Genomic DNA, 20754 nt, shown 5'->3' with positions numbered 1-20754 from the left:
ATGGCTCAGATCCTCTCCTCTTTGATTACGTCCCTCTATCTATCCATTTCCTATGCTGCTCCTCCTCATTTGGGAACTGGGTGAGGCTCCATCCTGTCCCAGTTTACTTTGGGAGAGAGTGAGGCGGGGTACACCCTATACTGGTCTGTCGTAAATCACCCAGGCACACATGAGGTTTAAAAACAGTACATGCATGTTTTTGCAACAACGTGCAAATTCGCTCAGAAATGCCTGATTAGACGGGCCCTCTCGACGGTCATGAATATATATAATTCAGTACATATAATATATATATATATATATATATATATATATATATATATGTATATTTTATTTACAATTCATCCTTGTAAAATTATCGCTTAATTGCTAATGCAGAGGTAGTCTGCTTATGGAGTTTCCATGCAATATATACGCGGTAAAGAACTTCACTTTAAAATATATTACTGGAAGTTGTTCATTTACAGTGCATCTATTTTAAATTGTTTTATTCAAGAGCATATTACCATATTACGAATTACATTATGTAATTGTATTTTAACAGTATATTACTGCATTTTGGATTGCAGTCTATGATAGTACAGCATAATTTATGGGAATTGTAATGATCTTCTATTTTCCTGAATACATTAAATTTTTCCTGTGCATTTAACTCATCATAGTTATGTACACAGCAACTGTAACTGAATGAACCAAGCACAAAACGACCCAGCGAATGGTGCGTGGCGTCACCCAACACATGGACGTCTGCTTGTCTTCGCCAACCAAGTCCACTCTCAGCACTCTTATTTTTTGTGTCCCTTTTTCTTGTGGCTTATTTTCTCTAGTTTCACAGTATTTGAAACTTTAAGACATTTTTATTGACTCCACGGATGTGCTGTGACCAAAATTTCAGCCCGGAAGGAGCAGATTCGGACAGCTGTTAAGCCCAAAAACCCACAACACCTGACCCCAACCTCTTCCACTCATCACCGTTTGTCGTCGGACATCTTGCTTTGAACGTCAGTTTCGTCACCATGTCCTGTTCCATTTTTCTTCCTCTAGCTATGTTACACTTGGTTCCTCATGTTCTTTGTGCTTGTCAACCTGGCACGTTCTTTGTCCCTTGGCACTGTTATGATCTGGATTTTTGTTATTTAGATTAAATTTAGTTGTTTCATTTATTGTTTTCTTTTGATTCATGTCTTTCACCTCTGAACTGTAAGACCGTCCTGCCCTCTACCATCCATCCATCATCTGGACCGCTTCTCCTCACTCGGGTCGGGGGAGTGCTGGAGCCTATCCCAGCTATCTTCGGGCAGTAGGCGGGGGTCACCCTGAACTGGTTGCCAACCAATCGCAAGGCACACAAAGACGAACAACCATCCGCGCTCACAGTCATACCTAGGGGCAATTTAGTGTGTCCAATGAACCTGCCATGCATTTTTTTGGAATGTGGTAGGAAACCAGAGTACCCGGAGGAAACTCATGCAGGTACGGGGAGAACATGCAAACTCCACACAGGATGGCTGGAGCCGGGATCGAACCGACGCCCGGTGCTGTCTCTCACTGTGAGGCCATCGTGCTAACCAGTCAGGCCACCGTGTCGCCTCGCCCTCTTCCACTTGACCTAAATTCATAATACTGGGGAGTCTTCTAGACTTAACCTCAATATGGTCTCCTTATTATCCCCCACTTAGTCACATTACCACCATTGCAGCTGACACTGCTTGCCTTGAAAAATGTTGTCGGAGGCATGAGGACAATTTATTTCTCTGGCTAGCTGCTGAGGTATGATGTCACATGCCCAATAGTGAGATGAGTGGAGTCCAGAGCACAGTGACTCTCTGATGTTTGTGTTAACGGGTAAGCCAGCCAAAAAAAAAAAAACACACAACTGACGGTAAGCAGACAAAGTTTGTTGACAACATTTTAACAATCTATTGTTCATATTCCACATATATACTACATACATTTACACACACATATTCCATTTCAGTGTTTAACATAAATTGTGATGATCACAGTGCACCCTGAATTGCCCGAACAAATGGAATTTGTCAAGCGTGAAAGTAAATCAGGGTTGCTAAACACTGACATGAGATGTAGCAAGTATTGAGTTGAGTCACCCAATACCCATTCATGGCAGTTTAAGCAAGGATGTTGGCAACAAAATCAGAGACACTTTAGACCGTGTTGGGATCTTGGTTTATTCAAAGAATCAACAGAACACACATGCAAACAGACCAAGAGGATCTGAGGCAGGGCCAAACAACAATGCAACATCTATTCGAACGCATGAGGTTTACACTCCAAAATCCAAAACCTTGATTGGGGTCGGATTTTATTCTTGTCATGATGTGTAACAACTCATTTTGGCCAGATTGGTGGATTATTTAACCAGCGAATATTTTATGGAATAAATAGTCAGTCGGATGAGTTTTGTAAATATAAGACTTTCGGACTTTCAGTATATATGCTGGATGCCTTTTCTGACACAATCTACCCATTTTTGTAAATTTAGAAAAATTTGCTGCCATTGACCAGTAACCAATCAAGCGAGCAACCTGCCACATCACCCAGAGTCAGCTTGGTCAGGCTGCATTCTGACCTGCGTAACTCTGAGACCAAGCACTATAGAAAATGTATTTACCCTAAAAAACAATAATAATAATTTTAACAAACAACAACAACAACAAAAATAATCAGACCTGTCCACAGACCCATCAATGTCATTCCTGTGATTGACTGGTGATCTCATCTCTTTAATTTAAAATTAAATATTTATGCAGAAGCAGGATAAGCGCAAATGGAAGGCTCTGTCATGAAGCAACGTACATCCGGAATCTGATGATACAGTAAATGACTACCAGAGGCCTTGTGGGTGTAAATATTGAGGTTACATTTTAGAAAAAGCCATTGCATTGTCAGTCTCTTCCATTTCTGTTAAAATTGACTTGATAGTGACGGAGCTTCCCATGAACTACTTTTGGTTATGAGCAAAATTCTGCAACGTGAACCTCGGACTTCACCCTTGAGGAATAAAGAATCTGCATCGACCCAAGCTACAAATGCGCTGTTTTTAAATAATGTCAGCTCCATTTTTGGTTTGAAAATATATGAGTTATTTATTTAAGACGAAATGTTTTGAGGGAGAAATACATTTATGTCTGTCTAGCCTTCTTATTGTTAAAGGTGCGGTATATGATGCCCAAGCTTGCTTGCAAGATTTGAGTTGTGGACTGAGTGCACTGTGAGAGGCATCATTAGCTAGGGCAGCTAGATAGCATGGCGTATTCATGTTGGAAAGTTGCCAAACATGAAATGTTACCGGTTTGGTGATGTATGATTTGGTTTGTAAAATCAATTAAAAATATCAAACAGGTGTTCAATTTACCTGACAACAGTGATAATGACGACTTTGGCGGTGGTTTCAAGGCTCGGCGACACAGCCGCGTAGAGAATCATCATTAGATATGGTTACCCTTGATTTGGCTCGAGGGTTGTACATTTCCTTCTGTTTAACTTTTGTTCCTAACCACAGTTCAATAAATGGCCAAGACAACTACCAGCGAGATGGAGCTCTACAGCAATTTGCCTCTGATTGGCTCGGTTCGTCACAGCATGACAAATCTAGAATTAATAATTCCAATTAAATTAGAGATATAAGATGGGATCAGAGAGGGATGATTTTCCAAAAGAGCATTTTAATATTCTCCTGGTAGGTCATACAGAAAGCTTTAACATATATAACAAAGATTTTGTTTTTTACTCTGCAAACTCTGCCTTTATTGTGGTTAGATGTGTATTAAATAGTTCCAGGCTGAGGGGAAACACTAATGTACTGTTTAAACTGGGGATATAATAAGTATCAGGAGGAGCAGAATGACACGGGAGTATAATGTGGGTCCGGAAATATACTGGTCAGACACTATATACTGTAGTGCTGGTCAAAAGTAATTAATAAAACAATCAATACAAAGTCACTTAAAAAGCTATTAGTGCTTAAGATGGCTGTTTCACAAAGTGCCATTCCAAACCAAAACACCTCCCACAAAAACTAATGAACATCATGTCAAAGCTGTTGGAGCAGAAATTCAGCGGAAATGCATAAAAGATAACTGTAGGACACCTTGATTGTGGTTGTTAAAACTAAGCCAGATGCAGGACACTTAGAAATAGAATTATCCAGTCTTGCAAATATATCATTTAAGTATTGGATATTTTCAGAAAGTGGTTCTTGTTGTAATCTTGTTCTTGCTTGCCACCTAAATATAGATCTTCCACAGCACCTGTTGCCCTCTGTGCTTTCAATGTTATGTTAAAAGAACTTTTACTGAGTCTGTTCTGACCTACTTCAAAATTAGTTTGGAGCTACACTGTTGAGATTACTCGTTGATATTTTTATTCATTGAAAAAGAGAATCATACATCAAATTTTGATACGGTATAAAATTAATATACAGGAAGTCCTCAGGTTCCGACATACTTGATCTGCGACATTTCGACTTTACGACGATCGTGCCTCGTCCGACAATTTAGGTTCACACTGCAGGAAAATGCGACCCAGATCAGATATTTTGGTTAAGACAATGATGTAAATGTGATGTGTCATACAGTAGCTTTGAAGATCGTGTTTACTAAGCATTAGCACTGATGTCACCCCCTTTGCAGTGTACTGTCAATGATATGTGATGATGTATTCTTGTAACTTAGTTTAGCTGAAGTCTCACATTTTTTAAATAAAAATCTTTTTCTAACATTTTTGTCGATATGATTACATAAAGGAGCCAATTTATACAATATTTTCTCGAGTGGGGGGTGTGCATGAAGAATCAAAGGAGAACCCATTAGATATTGGTGCTCGTGCTGTAAAAGGTGAGGGAACGTTCTTCTTTTGATTACATTACCAGATAGGGTATGATTTAATTTTCCTTTCTTTCTCAAACAATATTGCAAATAGACATCTATGTAGGTCTACAATTCTAGTTTTTTTTTAACATTATATTTTCATATACTGTAGGCTTTAAAGTCGTCCAACTATGCCTGCCATGCACTGCGGGCAGCAATACACTTAGATACTGTATATAGTGGACGTCCGCTGTAGACGTCAGTGTTATGTTTGTAATGTGTATGTGGAATGATTTAGTGAGCGGGGGTGCGTGTGTGTGTGTGTGTGTGTGTCGGCACTTAGCAGACCCAAAGCACAATTGTGGAGCATCAAAGCAAGACGGGCGCTTCCCACTTTCTGCAACGGTGGGAGAAGAAGAGGACAGTTGAGGAGGGAGAAAATGAGACCTGACAAGCAAGCCGTGAGCCCCAGCAGCGAGCTCAAGGCGTGCACAGAATGGTTTTGGAAGCTCCTTCCTCACCTAATGCTCTGCCTCTCTCTGGTCGTTTACGCAGCGCTAGGCGCACTTTTGTTCCAATATATTGAAGGGAGAGCACCCCCCGCCAAGCAGGAATACCATGGCTTCTTGGGGAACATTATTCGACATGTCCAGAATCTCACCAGTACGTATGACAAAAACTGCTGAAATTGTATTCTAATTCATTTACTTTCTTGTAACATCGTTTGTTTTTTCTCTAATCTTGATTCAAACTTAACCGTATGGAGTCTGCCTTCTGTTGCAGGTTAACTAACTTTTCCTGCTCATATCAAATGTTTACTCATTTAAGTTATGCCCCACAACCAAATGATCTTAACTCTTTTATTTTAATTCAAGCTAACGCATCATACACCCACCAAAACATAGTGGATGAAGTGGAGCATAAAATGAAAGCTGGTTTTCAGACCATATGGCTCCAAACACCTGACAGATGGACATTCTTTGGCTCCATGTTCTTCGTGTGCACAGTCTTCACAACGGTTGGTGAGTGCATTCCTTTACAAAATGAATGAGCATTAACTAGCCCAATATGATTACTTATGAATGTACGTATGGTCAAGGCAACAACAGTGTTTCTCATATGGCCACCTCCAAATGTTTGCAACCAAGTTTGTATATGTTAGAATGACAGATGGGCAACAATATGGCGTCAGGCCAAATCCACATACCACCAGCATCATAACTTATCTGGAGACCCCAGAAACAGCATGTTTGTTCAACTGTTGACATTGTAGCATTAAATAGTGAAAGTCAACACTTTTGTTTGGTCAATAATTTGTGAAAAAAAAAACAAATTCACAATTAGCATCCAACAAACTAACCGACGTTAGTAGTACATATAGCGTATGGGCTAGTGTCACGGTTAGCCCCTCTTAATTATCGTTAGCATATTGCTAATCACCAATTAGCATCCTCGTCTACTCGTTTTATCATTACATACATCTTACATATTGAATAGCAAAACTGAGAATCTGCAAAATTAGTGATGTATATCAGGAGCCATCCATAAGTCCATTTGAAGGAGCTGCACATGATTGTCAATTAGTCAGTGACTACTCGAGCCAAGTCCCAGTCAGTCAAAGCTCTCAGAGGAGAGACAACACTAGTAAGGATTAAGAATAGTGGAGAAAATGAGGGAAAGCAGGAAAAAAAACTTTTTTTCATTGTCATATTTACCAAGACATTGGATGCTTTTTTGTAGTGCTGCATAGAGTAACTAAAAGAATAGTTTTTTTCTTTCAAATACACTTTAATACAATCATTTTAATTAAAGCAGTGCTTTTTTTAAATTAATGTAGCTTTCTTAGACAAAAAATCAAGTTTACTGTTGTACACAATGCGACTTTCAGAAATGAAAACTGTTGATTGGCTTGGTCTGCAAAGAAAAAAAAATATTTAGGGCCTTGGCTTTAATGACAAGGGCCTGAAAGGCCAAAGTTTGTCATTTGTCAGCATTTGTCAATTGCACAAGTATAAAAATGTAACCACCGAAAAACAACTAAAAAAAACACTCCACCTTGACTTTCAGAGGCATATTTTGCACAAGTTTAAAACATACAATTGATAATTACAGGAATAGGCAGTAATCAAAAGCATCTGGGAGCAGGTGCCTTTACATATTTACCATAATCCATGGGATGAAACTGGAAGTGAATACTAAAACATGTTAGACATGGTTTTATGAGGGATTGCTTTAGTAAAATCTACAAAGTTATTGATACAATTTCCAATTCATTAATGAATTAATTTATTAAGGAATGAATACTCAGTGAAACTATACACAAGGGATTGATACAGTAAATAACAGTGCAAAGTGCATAGTCCCAAAGAAACTTTCCATCAGCACCTCTCATAAGTGGGAGGCAGCTGCTTTTGGATGGTTGGAATATCTGAGAAGAGACAGATGGTCTCCACAGCACGAGAAGCCTAATCAAGGCAACAAAAGATAGAATAAAAGATCCGGACCGCGGGATGGTTCGGACCGGACCCATGGCCAATCTATGATGAATTTTTTTCAGGGCATATTCGCAAACGTTGGCGCTGCAATTCTAGTTAATACGGAAAAGGCGTCACTGATTTGAGCCAATCAAATCTTTTGTTTAGGATCCACTGCCAATTGCGCAGCAGACCGGAAGAGAGTGCTGCTGACAGTATGCCTTGCTAAAAAGTTAGCAAGGTCGATGCGTCTTGTTTTAAATGACTGGATGGAGAAATTTAGTTTCGTTCTGGCTGCAGCCAATTCAAAACCAGTGTGCATCATATGCTCCGAAAGCGTCGCAACATTGCGAAGCGCCACTACGAAACAAAGCACCGCCCTTTTGTGCACAGTTATCCGCTGACGTTTGAGGTGAGCGCACGCAAAAACATCGAACTTCGAGTGCAGTACAACAGATGTTTACATTTTCGTTTACATCCCAACGGCATGCAAACGAATATTCAGTAAAAGTATCATGGATTTTGGGGAAACATAAAAAAACGTTCAAGTGATGGGGAAGTTGTGAAGGAGTGCTTAAATGCTGTTGCACAAACATTTAAAGGAAAACACAAATCCCAGATGTGTGAAATAATCTACCAAATCCCAATGGCCCTGACTCTGTTCCAACCCAGATTTAAGTCACTGGCAGGGCAGTCACAAACTAATTTTTCTCATTAAGAAGTTAAAAAAAATATTCAAAAGAAAAGGTGGTGTCAAAGCTCATTTTGAATTAGTTTTTCATGAGGACAGCCATTTTTATTGATTGTGTACTGAACATGTTGACTTGTTTTACTTGGATAATTAGGCTTTCCGTTTTTTTTAGGCTGATAACTCTTTGATTTGAGAAAAAAAGGCAAAAGGTGTTAACTCAATGTCTGGCACTTGATATATTTCCGCAGGAGATATTTTACTATTTTTTCCGGAAGTGGCACCCTTAAGTTCCTGGAGCCACATTTTCTTGAATGTGAAATAAACGCCTTATATTTGTTTGACTGGCAAAGGTGTTTAATGGGAACATTGCTAAATATTTCGTATATAAGTGCGCTCTGTTGAAAATGACTAAATATTGAAACTATATAAAAATGTGGACATAGGCTAGACATTTTGGGATGTTGGACTTTGGTTCGGACCTTTTAATTGGAAGAAATTTTCGTTGTGGACCTCTATGACTTTTAATTGAATACCTCTGATGTAGAAAATTGGATTGCATGTCAGTAACATCTTTATCAATCGTTCGTACACATTTTAGTAAATCTAATGAGAGCCAAAGAGCTTTAGCGAAATACTTTAATAGACAAAATAAATATTGGACTGCTGTATTTGTGTTAGTCTGACAACAGCATATTTGCAGTTAGCAGTGTTTGTCCTGACGACAAAAAGGCAGAAGATTCAAATGAATGACCTATGTTATGAAAATTAACAAAAAACAAAGCTAATTCAGCAACTCTATCATAAGGCAATGAAGAAATAGTAAAAAACACCTTGCATACATTTAATATTAGTATAGTAATCTATAATAATTATATATATTAGTGTTTATAGTATAATAGTTTTGATTGACACCTACACTTGACAATATTTGTATTCTTGTGATTATAGTTTACAGTAGTAAAGACCCACATCGCATCATACAGCAAGCTGTTTTAACAACATGGGACCGGGGGGGGGGGGGGGGTCAGGTATTAAAACATACTTTATTTTGAAATGATAAAAACTACAAAGCAAAATAATGTAAATGAAAACAAAACTGTATTATTATTGAATTGTTTCGTAATGTTGATGTTGCTCTTGTATTTAAACTCATGAGATTATGTGGGTACACTTTTAGTGAGTTAAATCTACATGAATCCCGTTCTTGGGTTTTTGGATGCCAATCTGAATGCCCAAGGCTGATGGCTGGGGCCGCCGCCCCGTGGGCACGCACTTAGCACGCCCCTGCATCATCTAATGGCTAATGGCCCACAACTTAAACAGGATAGGAGAATGTTTTTACATTACCGCAAAAAGCTTGTTAGGGGTTAAATTCACATTTCCTTCTGGTGATGTTGCTTTGGATGTAATTTAGCTCCTTACAAGCAACATCATGTGGTCGAAGCCGCAGCACACATCATTTCAGGACACTGCTTCAAATAGACCGTTGACTCCCATATAAAAGTGGATGTTTGGAATCAGTTTATTGGAATCGTTAACTCAGCATTTCTCAACTTATAATTCACTTTGTCAGAGTACTCAAGAGGCGACAAGTGGAAAGGAAGCAGCTGAAGGCATTATATAAAGAGCAACCTTATATACTGCATCTCGGTGTGGTCAGCAGGCTGTGCTGCTGCAAATAAAAAGGCCCCTTTTGCAGCAATCGCCACATCAGTCAAACTCAGCTGCGCATAAAACATAATTAAGGAACTCCCCACGACCCGGGCTATCACCTTTGAGCTGTGGAGATACCGGGCTGCACAAACCTACAAAGACATCCATTATCGGAACTGCTTCTCCTCACTAGGGTCGCGGGGGGTGCTGGAGCCTATCCCAGCTATCGGGCAGTAGGCGGGGTACACCCTGAATTGGTTGCCAGCCAATCGCAGGGCACAAAGAGATGAACAACCACTTGCGCCACACTCACACTTAGGGCCAATTTAGAGTGTCCCGTTAACCTACCATGCATATCGGAATGTGGGAGGAAACCAGAGTACCCAGAGGAAACCCATGCAGGCACGCGGAGAACATGCAAACTCCACACAGGAAGTTCCGGAGCCGGAATCGAACCCACGACCTCTGCACTGTGAGGCCATCGTACTAACCAGTCAGGTCACCGTGCCGGCCCCTTCTAAGACTAAATTATTTTTTATTTTTTTATATATGGAATGAGAACATGAAACAAAAAAACAATCAAGCAGTATACACTGTCTCCTACTTTGCACCAGTTACACTTTGACTACACATTAAAATGCCCAAGCTATCTTCTGCCCTAGTGTAGCTATGTATCATAAGAAAATACTTTTTTTTTTACTGTTTTTTTTTTTTTTTGTACGCTTGCAATGTACAGTATTGTATGTTTTTGGTGAGTGCATCTAAGACTCAAAGTGTTCATTTTTTTCCACATCCTTTACAGGCTATGGAGCCATCTATCCTGTCACCCTACCTGGTAAGGTGGTGTGTGTCTTGTACGCTATGGTGGGCATTCCTCTCATGCTTTTAGTCATGCTTGATATTGGAGATTTCCTTGCTACGCTGCTGACCAAAACATATGTTCATATTCACGCCTTCTTCAAAGTGCTGCGCTCACACAGTTGGTGCAAACTGAAGGCTCGCAAGAAAGCAAGGGAGTCGAACCATCGGACCTTGGAAGATGGTACAACAGTTTTCAGCCATGACATTGTGCTTCAGGAACGAGTCAACATCCGGAAAGCGTTGCAAAGTCAAGTGAATGTGAAGTCCAATTCTATGCAGCGGCGAAAAAATAGAGAAGTCTTTGAGAAGATTCTTGCCAAAGAAAATCTCCCGCGAAAGCGCCCCCTGTACAGGAGCCTTTCATGCCCAGAACTGAATCGAATACCACCCTTGCCCAAAGGAGTCGCGATTTGGGACCTCACTGAAATAGGAGATACTATGGAAACATTGAATGTACCGTTTGTGCTCATTCTTGTTATAGTATTTACTTATATTGTTCTCGGAGGTTTGATTCTTCCCATGTGGGAGACAGAAATGAAGGGATTTGATCCTTACTACTTCTGTTTTATCACACTCACCTCTATTGGTTTTGGAGACATTGTGCCTCATCATCCCAATTTTTTCATGCTCACCTCACTCTTCATCATTTCTGGTATGGCCATCATGTCCATGTCATTTAAGCTGAGCCAGACACGGCTTGTAAACTGTTACCGCCACTGCATAAAGAGCATAAGCATTGGAAACAGTAAGCCTGATCCGGCATTTAGATGAAGCTTCAGCGTAAGGAAGGTGCAGGCAAGAATTTGGCTCATCCGGTATTTAGATGCAGCTTCAACGTAAGGAAGGTGCAGGGTATTGCCTTACTTGCTACTTTGCTTCTTGCCAGAATTCTTCTTTAGTGTTGCTTGTTACCTGTTGGGTCTCGCCTCGTCATATGCGGGCTTAACTTAATTTTCGTGACAGTGCAAATTTAATCGAGTGTGTTTGGGGCCAGCTTGGGCGTGCCCTGCCTACACACGCAGCAGCCTCATCCCGACGCACCTGATGAATTGGTGACAGAACATATTCGTAAAAACAGCGCATCATCATTTTTTTGCCGGTGCAATGGTTTAGTTCCGCGTGTTCGTGAATTTGGCAGACGCACTATACGCCTCAGTGGGCGTTCCTGCTGTGCCGCCTCGCGCATCTTGCAATCTAGTGACACAAACTTGAATACATTTGAGACTCTTTCAAACCATGACTAAATCAAATGTAGTTGTATTTAAAGACCTAGTCAACGCCCTATCAGACGCTTGCTTCACGCCTCACTAATATTTGAAAAAGGCAGACAAAGGGGGTGTTGCTTGGAGGACCATTGGGCTTGCGAGGAAAAAGAAGGTTGGGCGTGGTCTGGATGTGATTGACAGCAGCAATGACAAACTACGACCTAAATCATTTCTATACTACGACAAGCTATGCTAATTAATCAAAATCGGTATTTGCAAACGCTACTGTAAGATGATTTATTTTTACAAGGATGTCTATATTTGGATAGATATATTTGATTTCTTATTTAGGGGGACTATTGTTATGGAATTGTATTGGCAGAGGGATATTGATTGTGAGGAGATGAAGGTGTCAAGTGTGGCGCGGGGGACGCGTTGAAAAAATGAGAAAGTGGTCAAATAAAAATCTGATGTGGAGCTATTCCCTATACATGTGCTGGTCTTTCAAATATTGTTAAACTACAATTTCAACTCCAACTTGCTACAGAGGCATGTACCAGACTGAGATGCTTATATACCACAGTGGCAATCAGAGGACAGAAAGGTAAATTCACAGGCAGTGCAATGTTTAACCTAAAGAGGGCTTCACATTCTCCATGCTCCATTCAACAAACGTGATAAAACGTCAAAATATTGACCAGGGCATGAAGACGCCTTTAGTAGACACCTGTTTAAACATTGTTTATACAAAAAAGTTGATTCGGGAGATAGTCACTCTTTAATTCAGGTGCAGGCAGAGATTCAATGTTCCACATACATGCATGGTCGACCTCATGGTACCGTACCCCGTTTTCCACGGTTTATTGGGACGGGAAGCTCCTGCGAATAGTGGAAAACCGCAAACTGACTTTTTATTCTTATTATTTCAAATTGTAATTGTTTTTTTGGGGGGGCGGCGGGGGCGTTGCAACTCCCCCGTCATGATTACCAACCTTCTAAATACTTGTTACACAGCAAATTTAACTTTACAAATGCAAAGTGAAGAATAAATGCCAAGCTGCAGACTGTGAGAGTCACGTGATCAACAAGCCTGGTAGAGAACAATTCTAAAATTGTCTTACCTCAACTAGAATCCCGCAATGAATTTTAGCCCTCAAAAAATACTGGTGGATTAATGCTCTTTTAAACCCACAAAGAAGAAGCACTGTCGCCGGAAGTAATCATGGCTAAACTTTCACTTTGCACAATGACATCAATAAATTAGTTAAGAAAAGTTGTTTTTCGACAAACTTTAACATTTTATTTAACAATGTTTCGTCATGCTGAGCGAACTGTTCTTGTTGGATGGATGAGCGAACCTCGCTGACAACTTCTGAACAAAGCTGTTGCTATCTGCTTATCCTGCTCAACTCGGACTAACACAACAGCACTTTTGAATAATGTTACGAGTTTCCCAACACAACCGTGTTCAAAAGTGCAGTTTGTTTATTAACGTTAATGAGACTGAGGAGATCGAACAATAGAAGATGCTGGGTCATCGCAGCCAATCAGCTCACGGGATAAATCCACCCGTGCTCTCCTTGGTCGATCTCGCACCTGGAACCAATCACGTGGCTTGTATGAATGCCTGTTTGTATGTGCGAATACTTAGAGTAAACTCATCTCTTTGAAACATTGCATCTTACTGCAATATAGTTGGCGATATGGAATGTATTTTTTCTTTTTTGATGAATATTTCGGAAAAACACGGAGCCGCAAAACATGAAGCGATCAGTGGCGACGAAACGTAATCCATTCATAAATGACAACAGTGCAATCCCTGCCAATCAATTGAAGAAACCAATTTATTGAAATTATCAAATTAAAATTGAAATTCTAATCATTATCTTCTTAAAGATATTTTAATAGCACTCGTCACTATTTTTCACATATGGACGCACAATTGGGAGGTGCAAGGTAGCTTCAAATTGCCCACGTCTCACACAAAGCCATCTACATCATCCGAAAGAGGAAGTAATGAAGTTTACGTGTCAATGTCAAACATGAACTCCAGCAAGTCTAATTTGTTTTAATTTCTGTTTCCACATTTCAAGCAACTCGAGCATGTGCTTTGCATTAGTATGTACATCCGTGAATTTATGCGGTTCTTATTCATCCTTTTGTCGGTGAGATTTAAACCTGTACCTTCCTTCCGCTGCAGCTCCATTCTCTTTTATTTGTATTTGCAGTCCAGGTGTATTAGTTTTTTGCAAACATCTTATTTACATCATTGTTTTCAATTTTCGTTACTTTGATTGTTGTGCTTTGCTCTCTTTTAGTCAAATACAACCTGTGTAATTGTTTAACCGAATACAAAAAGAATACATCGGTCAATGACCACAAGGACGATGAACAACTGCATATAAGGCTTAATCTAGCAAAGGAGTGCCTCTGGGTTAGTACAATCCCTCAATTCGCAAATTCACGGGCGCTGCAACTTTGTAGAATTTGTCGGTTGAGCTTAGGCTATGGCGATAAACAACTGTAGTCCAGACGTTCTTTCCTCTTGGCCCATATTTATTTTGTTTGTTTGTTTGTTTTGTTTTTATTTTTTTGAAAGTATACAGGGACAGTGCATATTAATAAAACAGTTTCCTGTAAATATGCCAGATTATAGCCAATGGCTAATTTGCATCCTTTGTCCCTGTAGCAGGTTGATGTTAGACTGTACAATAGAAAACATATAACTTTAAAATACAGTACAGTTTCAAGAAACACACTAATGGACATATAAATACATTGAATGCAACCAAGTATGAGTATGAGTTGTAAAGTGCTGCAATGCTAGCTTTCATGCTTGTTAAAGTGTTGTAGTGCAAAAGTGCTTGACTGTTAAAATGCTACAAGTCAGATGATGTCTCAAGTAGTAAAAACCAAAAACAGATAACAGCGCGACAGACAATTCCAAAAAACATATTCACAAACATAAATTACAAACAAAGGGTTTCCTACTCAATGGTAATCATGTAAACTGAGAAGAAATATGATTACAGACTTGATTCTCTAAAAGCCAGGTTTTTAGGTGTTTACCAAAGGAAGTGAGTATTATGGGGCTGTTGGCAGTTTTTCAGTCGGCTTCTTGATTATTTTGTTCGTTTGATGACACAGCTCTTTGTTGCAAATTTCAGACAGGATTCAACCAAGAAATACAAGATGAACTAACTGACTGATGTCACTCAATGAGCTGATAAATCTTGCTATTCATTTGGATAACTTTCTCTGTGAATGTCAATGCGGGCGATCGGAGGATTTCCTGAGTGCGTATTGAGAAGCATGCAAGACTGTTGTTATACTCCTGTGATCAACCCAATATTCTATCACCTTCTAATGTCTTCATGATCGAGTCTGCATTTGACTGCAGCGGAGGAGCCCATGCATCTTGGCCGAGGACCGCTTACCACAGCAGAATGCACAAGGCACATGAGGTCACGACCTTGTCGCTACTGCAGCTTGTTCTATCAGCATGTTTCCAACTGTTGACTATCTCTACTGCAGATTACTCTGAGCTGTATGGCTAGATCATCACAAACAGCGACAACCTTGACTCCTTTGGCTACCAACAGTGTGAGAGCACAATCATCGCCACATTCTGCTAAGAATCACTTGGTAAGTCACCACAGTCCTCAGTACCAAGATAAAAAAAAAAACTAAAAAACCTTGGCTGTCTTATCAGTCGCTATAGCTTAACAGTAGTACTACTCAATTTCTCAACTACTGCATCAAAACGTGATGTCTGATAACAGTCATTCAAATATGCATGTTTTACAATCTATCATTGTTACACAATAATTGTTTTTTTAACCCTTGTAATGACATTAACTACATTTTTTTTTCTTATTTATGTACCCGAATGAAACCCACACAGGCACAGGGAGAACATGAAAACTCCACCCAGGAAGGCCAGGCCCAGATTCGAACTCACAACCTCTCCATTGATCAACCAGTCATCCACTGTGCCGCCCATAATCATATATTTAAAATAAATTATGGCTTCAATATTTGCTGTTGTATTACAACATATATGAAGTGAAGTGTGACATGAGTGATGCTTTTCTACAACAGTATGCGAGTATAGAAATGTACTAAACTATACTAAATTTTGAAGAATGTCATTACTAATTACCAGACTGACGGATGCCCATTTTGCTGATAATTGACGAATTATGGGACACTTTTTTTTTTTTTAAAATGATGGACTTAGCACTAACAGAAGTGAATTTTTATCTGTCTGAGAGATCGTTACTTAACCCATCCATCAGTCCTTCACTGATGGATGCCTGTTTTGCTGCCATTTTCTTTTTTGGGGGGTTGGGTGGGGCAACGGACTGACGGACCGATGGACTGCTAACGGACTTATTTGACGGATGAAATGATAATTACAATTGGGTTCATCACAAAATATGGTTGTCTGACTAATTTAACTCCTTTTATTGCAGACTCAGCATCCAAAGACAAACAAAATTGATACACAATATACACAAGTCAAATATATACAAATATACACACAGACCAAGGTAAAAATATTAAAGAGCATCGTATAAAAGACAACAGTACCAATATTTTCAGCTGTCATGTAGCACTTTAACTGCTGTTTGATAAGTGAGCAGTGATTTCATTATTTGAGTCATAAAGCTGACGGATAAATTTATACATCAGATTTCTGAGTACAGCCTACAGTGTATTGACCCTTTTTACTCACAAACATTTCACTTGCACTGGTCCATCTAGTCAGTGATGAAATGACCGAGTTATTCAAACTTATCATGGAGTGGAATGGGAAATTAAGTCATGTATCCTCTTTTGTTCTGCAGATCATTACGACACTCTTAGCAACATTGTTTTTAATGTCACGATGGACGGCATACTCTGAACATTTATTCAAGATCTGTTGGAGGCCTGCACTACTGTGAATGAGAATCACCAAGTCATCTGGATCCGTGATATGGTTCACTAAATAATTCCCAACTATCCAACCAGTCTTACAGGCCCTCAACTGTTCAGAGAGATCATATATGCATTAAATAATACTGGGGACAAAATTCGTTTTTGTCTAACCCCATCGCCAACAACAAACAGGGCTGATATGCTATTCCCCCATTTGACTTGCATTTTTTGATGGCAGTACAAATAAACCTGGATCCTCACTATTTAGGCACCCCTCTGAACCAACTTTTCAAACAGTTTTTAATGGTTAATGCAATCAAATGCTTTTGAAGCGTCAATAAAAATATGAAAACAGATGGTTTCTTGAGTCTATATTGATTGCCCAGTTCTTTCAGGGCATAAATACACATATCTGTATTATGTTTATTTTCAAACCAAAATTGACTTTTAGTCTGAGCAACAACAGTTTTTTCTCGTACTTTGTACTGGCTAATGCTATTGTTCTATAATTACCACGACCGCCCACTTTACTAGCTTTATCCTTTATCATAGGGACCAACAAGACAGACAACATTAAATCTCGGAGCAGCCTATGAAAGGCTAGTAAAACATAAAGCCAGGCGTGGCGCTATCCTCATAATAGCATACTTGGGGTGTTTGTCAGATTTCTGATCTTAGCTACTTTTTCCATTTGGCAGAGTAGCATTTGCTTCAGACACTTCATAAGACATAATCAGGAAACATTTTATGTACTGTATTAGAACACTGCTAGGAACTTCAAATGTTCTCTGTCAGAAGGAGTTTCAACTCACCTCCGGCAGAACTTGACCCGCATCCTGGAGGAGTCGGGGGACACTGAATCCAAGTGAACTATGTTCTGTACCTCCACTGATGAGGTGGCCACCCAGCGCTGTGGCCATAAGGTGGTCGGGGCCTGTCGGGACGGCAATCCTCAAAGCTGTTGTTGGACACCAGGGTTAAGGGGTCCTATCACGTCCATTTTGCCTGTGGGACTCGAGAGGCAGTGAGACCATGGGAAATGTCTTCTGGACGGCTTTGAGAAAATTTTGGTCCACCATCTGACATCTCAGGATGGGGAAGCAGTGCATATGGGAGATGGTGTGCTGCTGACTTCGACTTGGGACATTTTGACATGGGTTTAAGTCACAGAGATGGTTAGTAAGATCCTCGTGGCAAGGCCGCAAGGGTGTATGAGATCCACCCTGAGTTCGCGAAGGGGGTGTGCGGTCAAAATGAGTTTCCTCCGCCGGGTGTCTGAGCTCTTCCAGTTAGGGTGAGAAACTTAGTCATCCGAGAGGGTCTCAGATTACAGCTACTGTTCCTTCACATTAAGAGGAGCCAGATGAGGTGGTTTGAGAATCAATTTAGGATGCTGCAAGGATGCCTCCCTGATGAGCTGTTCCAGGAACGTTCCAATGAGAGGAAGCCCCTGGGATGACCTCGGACACGCTTAACAGACTGTTAGCTGGCCTGTGAATGCGTTGGGATTCTCCCAGAAGAGCTATACAAAGTCACTAGGAAGAGGCAAATCTGGGCTTCCCTGCTAAAGCTTCTTTCCCAAGAGTCGACCCCAGATAAGTCGAAGAAAATGGATTGAGGATGGATCGACCACTTTTGCTTTGTGTACCCTGACGACATTCTTTTTTTCCCCCACTATATTCAGGACATACCCCCAGGCAGCAGGTTCTTCTCATGCCAGACAGCCTTCTCGAAAACTGATTGTCTGTTAATGCGGAAAAATGCAAGTTTCACTCGAGTCTGTTCTATTTCTGGGGTTCACTGTGGAGAGGGGTCAGATTTAAGATGATCCAGCCAAAATACTGGTTGTGGTCACTTGGCTCACTCTGAGATCAAGTGTCAATTTGCAGAGGTTCCTGGATTTCATCCAATATCTCTGGTGATAACCCTCTGAGGTAGAGGTCTTCAATCAGTTCCTGGAGGGCTAGTGTCCTGCCTGTTTTCCATCTCTCCCTGCTGCAAAACACCCGATTCAAATGATCAGATAATCAGCATGTTCTGCAGAAGCTAGATAACGATCCTGATCATTTGAATCAGGTGCGTTGTACCAGGGGGAGATGGAAAACGTACAGGACATTGGCCCTCCAGGAACAGGATTGAAGACCTCTGCCCCAGAGAGTTATCACCAGAGATGGACACTTTAGACTATTTTGTAGGTGTGTCCTTTTCTGCGACCTGGGCACCCCTTTGTCATCGTCCCTCTGTCCTTAAATAATTATCTTCTGTCCCCGTCCACTTTGTCCTTTAAAAGCACTTTTGTCCATACTAAAAGAAAAAAACTTAAAAAAATAAATTAAAAAAAAACGTCAGTTCAAAATGCCATGGGAGAGAGGCTAACGGCAGAAGTTTTTTGACATTGCATGACTGCTCCTCCTCTTGTCCGCTTGAAGTGAAGTAACTGTCATGCATGAGACAAGCGGCGCGTCGTGAAATTTCACAATGTCTGAAGTGTGTGTCTGCAGTGCATTGACAGATTACACACACTAAACAGGCTGAGCCTGTTTTTGTCAGTGAAATGGGCGTCATTTAGAGACGGAAAACCCACTTCAGCCCTTGTTTAGTTCGTCCTTTTTAAAAACTTCTTGTCCTCCCCAATATGGCCATATGTCCGGGACGGAATGCCCATCACTGGTCATCACTGTTTACACTACCTTTTCTGACCCTTGTTGGCTTTATTTAGTTTGAGCTGACTGCAGTTCCTCAGAGAACTTGTAGGTTGCACTGCTGTTTACCTCTCATTCCTAAAGTACCGAGACAAGCCTTTTTTATTTTCTTCATTTATTAAATAGAATATTCGTTACAATGTTAAATTAACCTTGAGGCTGAACTTTGAATTCTAAATTACATAAATGTCAAAGTGGAAAATTGCCACAAAAACGTTTTCCTAAACAGTCAGAAGAAAAAGAAAATACTCTAACCACTAAAAATTATAAATAGAACGGTTCTATAAATATTTTTAGTGGTATTATCTAGTACGCTTATCCAGTTTACTCCCACACTACAGGTTGGTGGCCTGTTATCAACTGACTAGTGATTTCAAACCTTAAAGCCGTGAAAATCCTTATCCACTTTGTACTGTGTGCAAACATTATGCTGATGAGCATTTAATTGACTATGTGACGAAATAATAAATAAAAAATGGGCTCCTCTTACGGTTTCGAGTCCAGATGCAGTTCTATCTTCGTACCACACGATGGCAGTACAACAACGGGAAAGATATGTGTGCCCAGCTGCTTATGAAGTGACGTCTTTACGTCTGTCGTCGATATTTGGTGCTGAAGGACAGTTTCATGAGTAAAACAATTGATTGCAGCTGTGATATGGACCATTAATTGAAGCTATGGTAATTATGATATGGCACAACTGGATTTTCAAAGTCTTGACTTTAAATGTTATTTTACAAGACAGACATTATTACATACTGCAATGCAAAGTAAAGGTTTAGTACTGCCCTACATTATTTATTCAGATTGTATACTTAATTGTTTTGACATGTGGGAACTGAAGGAAATCTGCCCAATTCAAAACAGCTTTGATGTATTAAAGCGGATATTTACACATGCAGTTCAGTGGAGAAATAGTTTTAATTTTGAACACAAACACAGTGGATCTGAAATAAAACACTCAAAGGTTGAATGCCCAACCCAAAAAAAAATAGCTATTCACCATTTTCAAATTACCTTAAAGCCATTTTGTGAAGAGTACCTGTATTTTCGGGGGCTCAAAGGTATTTTTGGAAAAAGTTACAAAATCATGAATTCCTAATGCTTGATAAATCTGCTGGAATATTGGAGCCCATAGACAACACCACATGCTGAATTTCCTACGCAGTGAAGCAGAAGCATCTGCTGCCCTTGGGTAGCCAAATACATGTGACAACTACTAGATACAGTATGTCTTGATATGTCAAAGGTATGTAAAAAAAGAAATAAATAAATGTAGAGGAAAGTGTTATGTATCAATAATATTGATGTTTTATTCCAGATACAAAATACCACTTTTTAATTGGTAAATTGTGACTGAGACCATAAAACTTGGTCACAATATAAAAATAATAGAAGAATGTATAGGAAAATGAT

General features: G+C 39.9%; 1 protein-coding gene across 1 annotated transcript; it reads left to right on the top strand.

Moving 5' to 3' along the window:
• On the top strand, positions 1-15713 carry kcnk18 (potassium channel, subfamily K, member 18). The gene is made up of 6 exons (XM_088304203.1): positions 1-80; positions 5128-5492; positions 5705-5851; positions 10450-10482; positions 15248-15358; positions 15618-15713. The coding sequence occupies exons 1-5, from the start codon at positions 1-3 to the stop codon at positions 15268-15270; spliced, it is 648 nt and encodes a 215-aa protein (XP_088160329.1). The 3' UTR covers positions 15271-15358; positions 15618-15713.
• Positions 15714-20754: the final 5041 nt, after the last annotated feature.

Source organism: Idiotropiscis lumnitzeri, chromosome 9, assembly GCF_059441095.1.
Source record: "Idiotropiscis lumnitzeri isolate Australia: NSW breed Sydney's pygmy pipehorse chromosome 9, RoL_Ilum_1.0, whole genome shotgun sequence".
Taxonomy (NCBI): domain Eukaryota; kingdom Metazoa; phylum Chordata; class Actinopteri; order Syngnathiformes; family Syngnathidae; genus Idiotropiscis; species Idiotropiscis lumnitzeri.
The sequence above is the reverse complement of the archived record's forward strand: the minus strand, read 5'-3'. Positions and strand labels throughout refer to the sequence as shown.

What these genes read in the sequence shown, in the direction of transcription:
- kcnk18 (XM_088304203.1), top strand. Translation starts at nt 1, where the DNA reads ATGGCTCAGATCCTCTCCTCTTTGATTACGTCCCTCTATCTATCCATT. An exon ending in CACAGTCTTCACAACGGTTG is followed by an intron (nt 5,852 to 10,449) that starts GTGAGTGCATTC and finishes CATCCTTTACAG; the next exon opens with GCTATGGAGCCATCTATCCT. An exon ending in CTATCCTGTCACCCTACCTG is followed by an intron (nt 10,483 to 15,247) that starts GTAAGGTGGTGT and finishes TCTCTACTGCAG; the next exon opens with ATTACTCTGAGCTGTATGGC.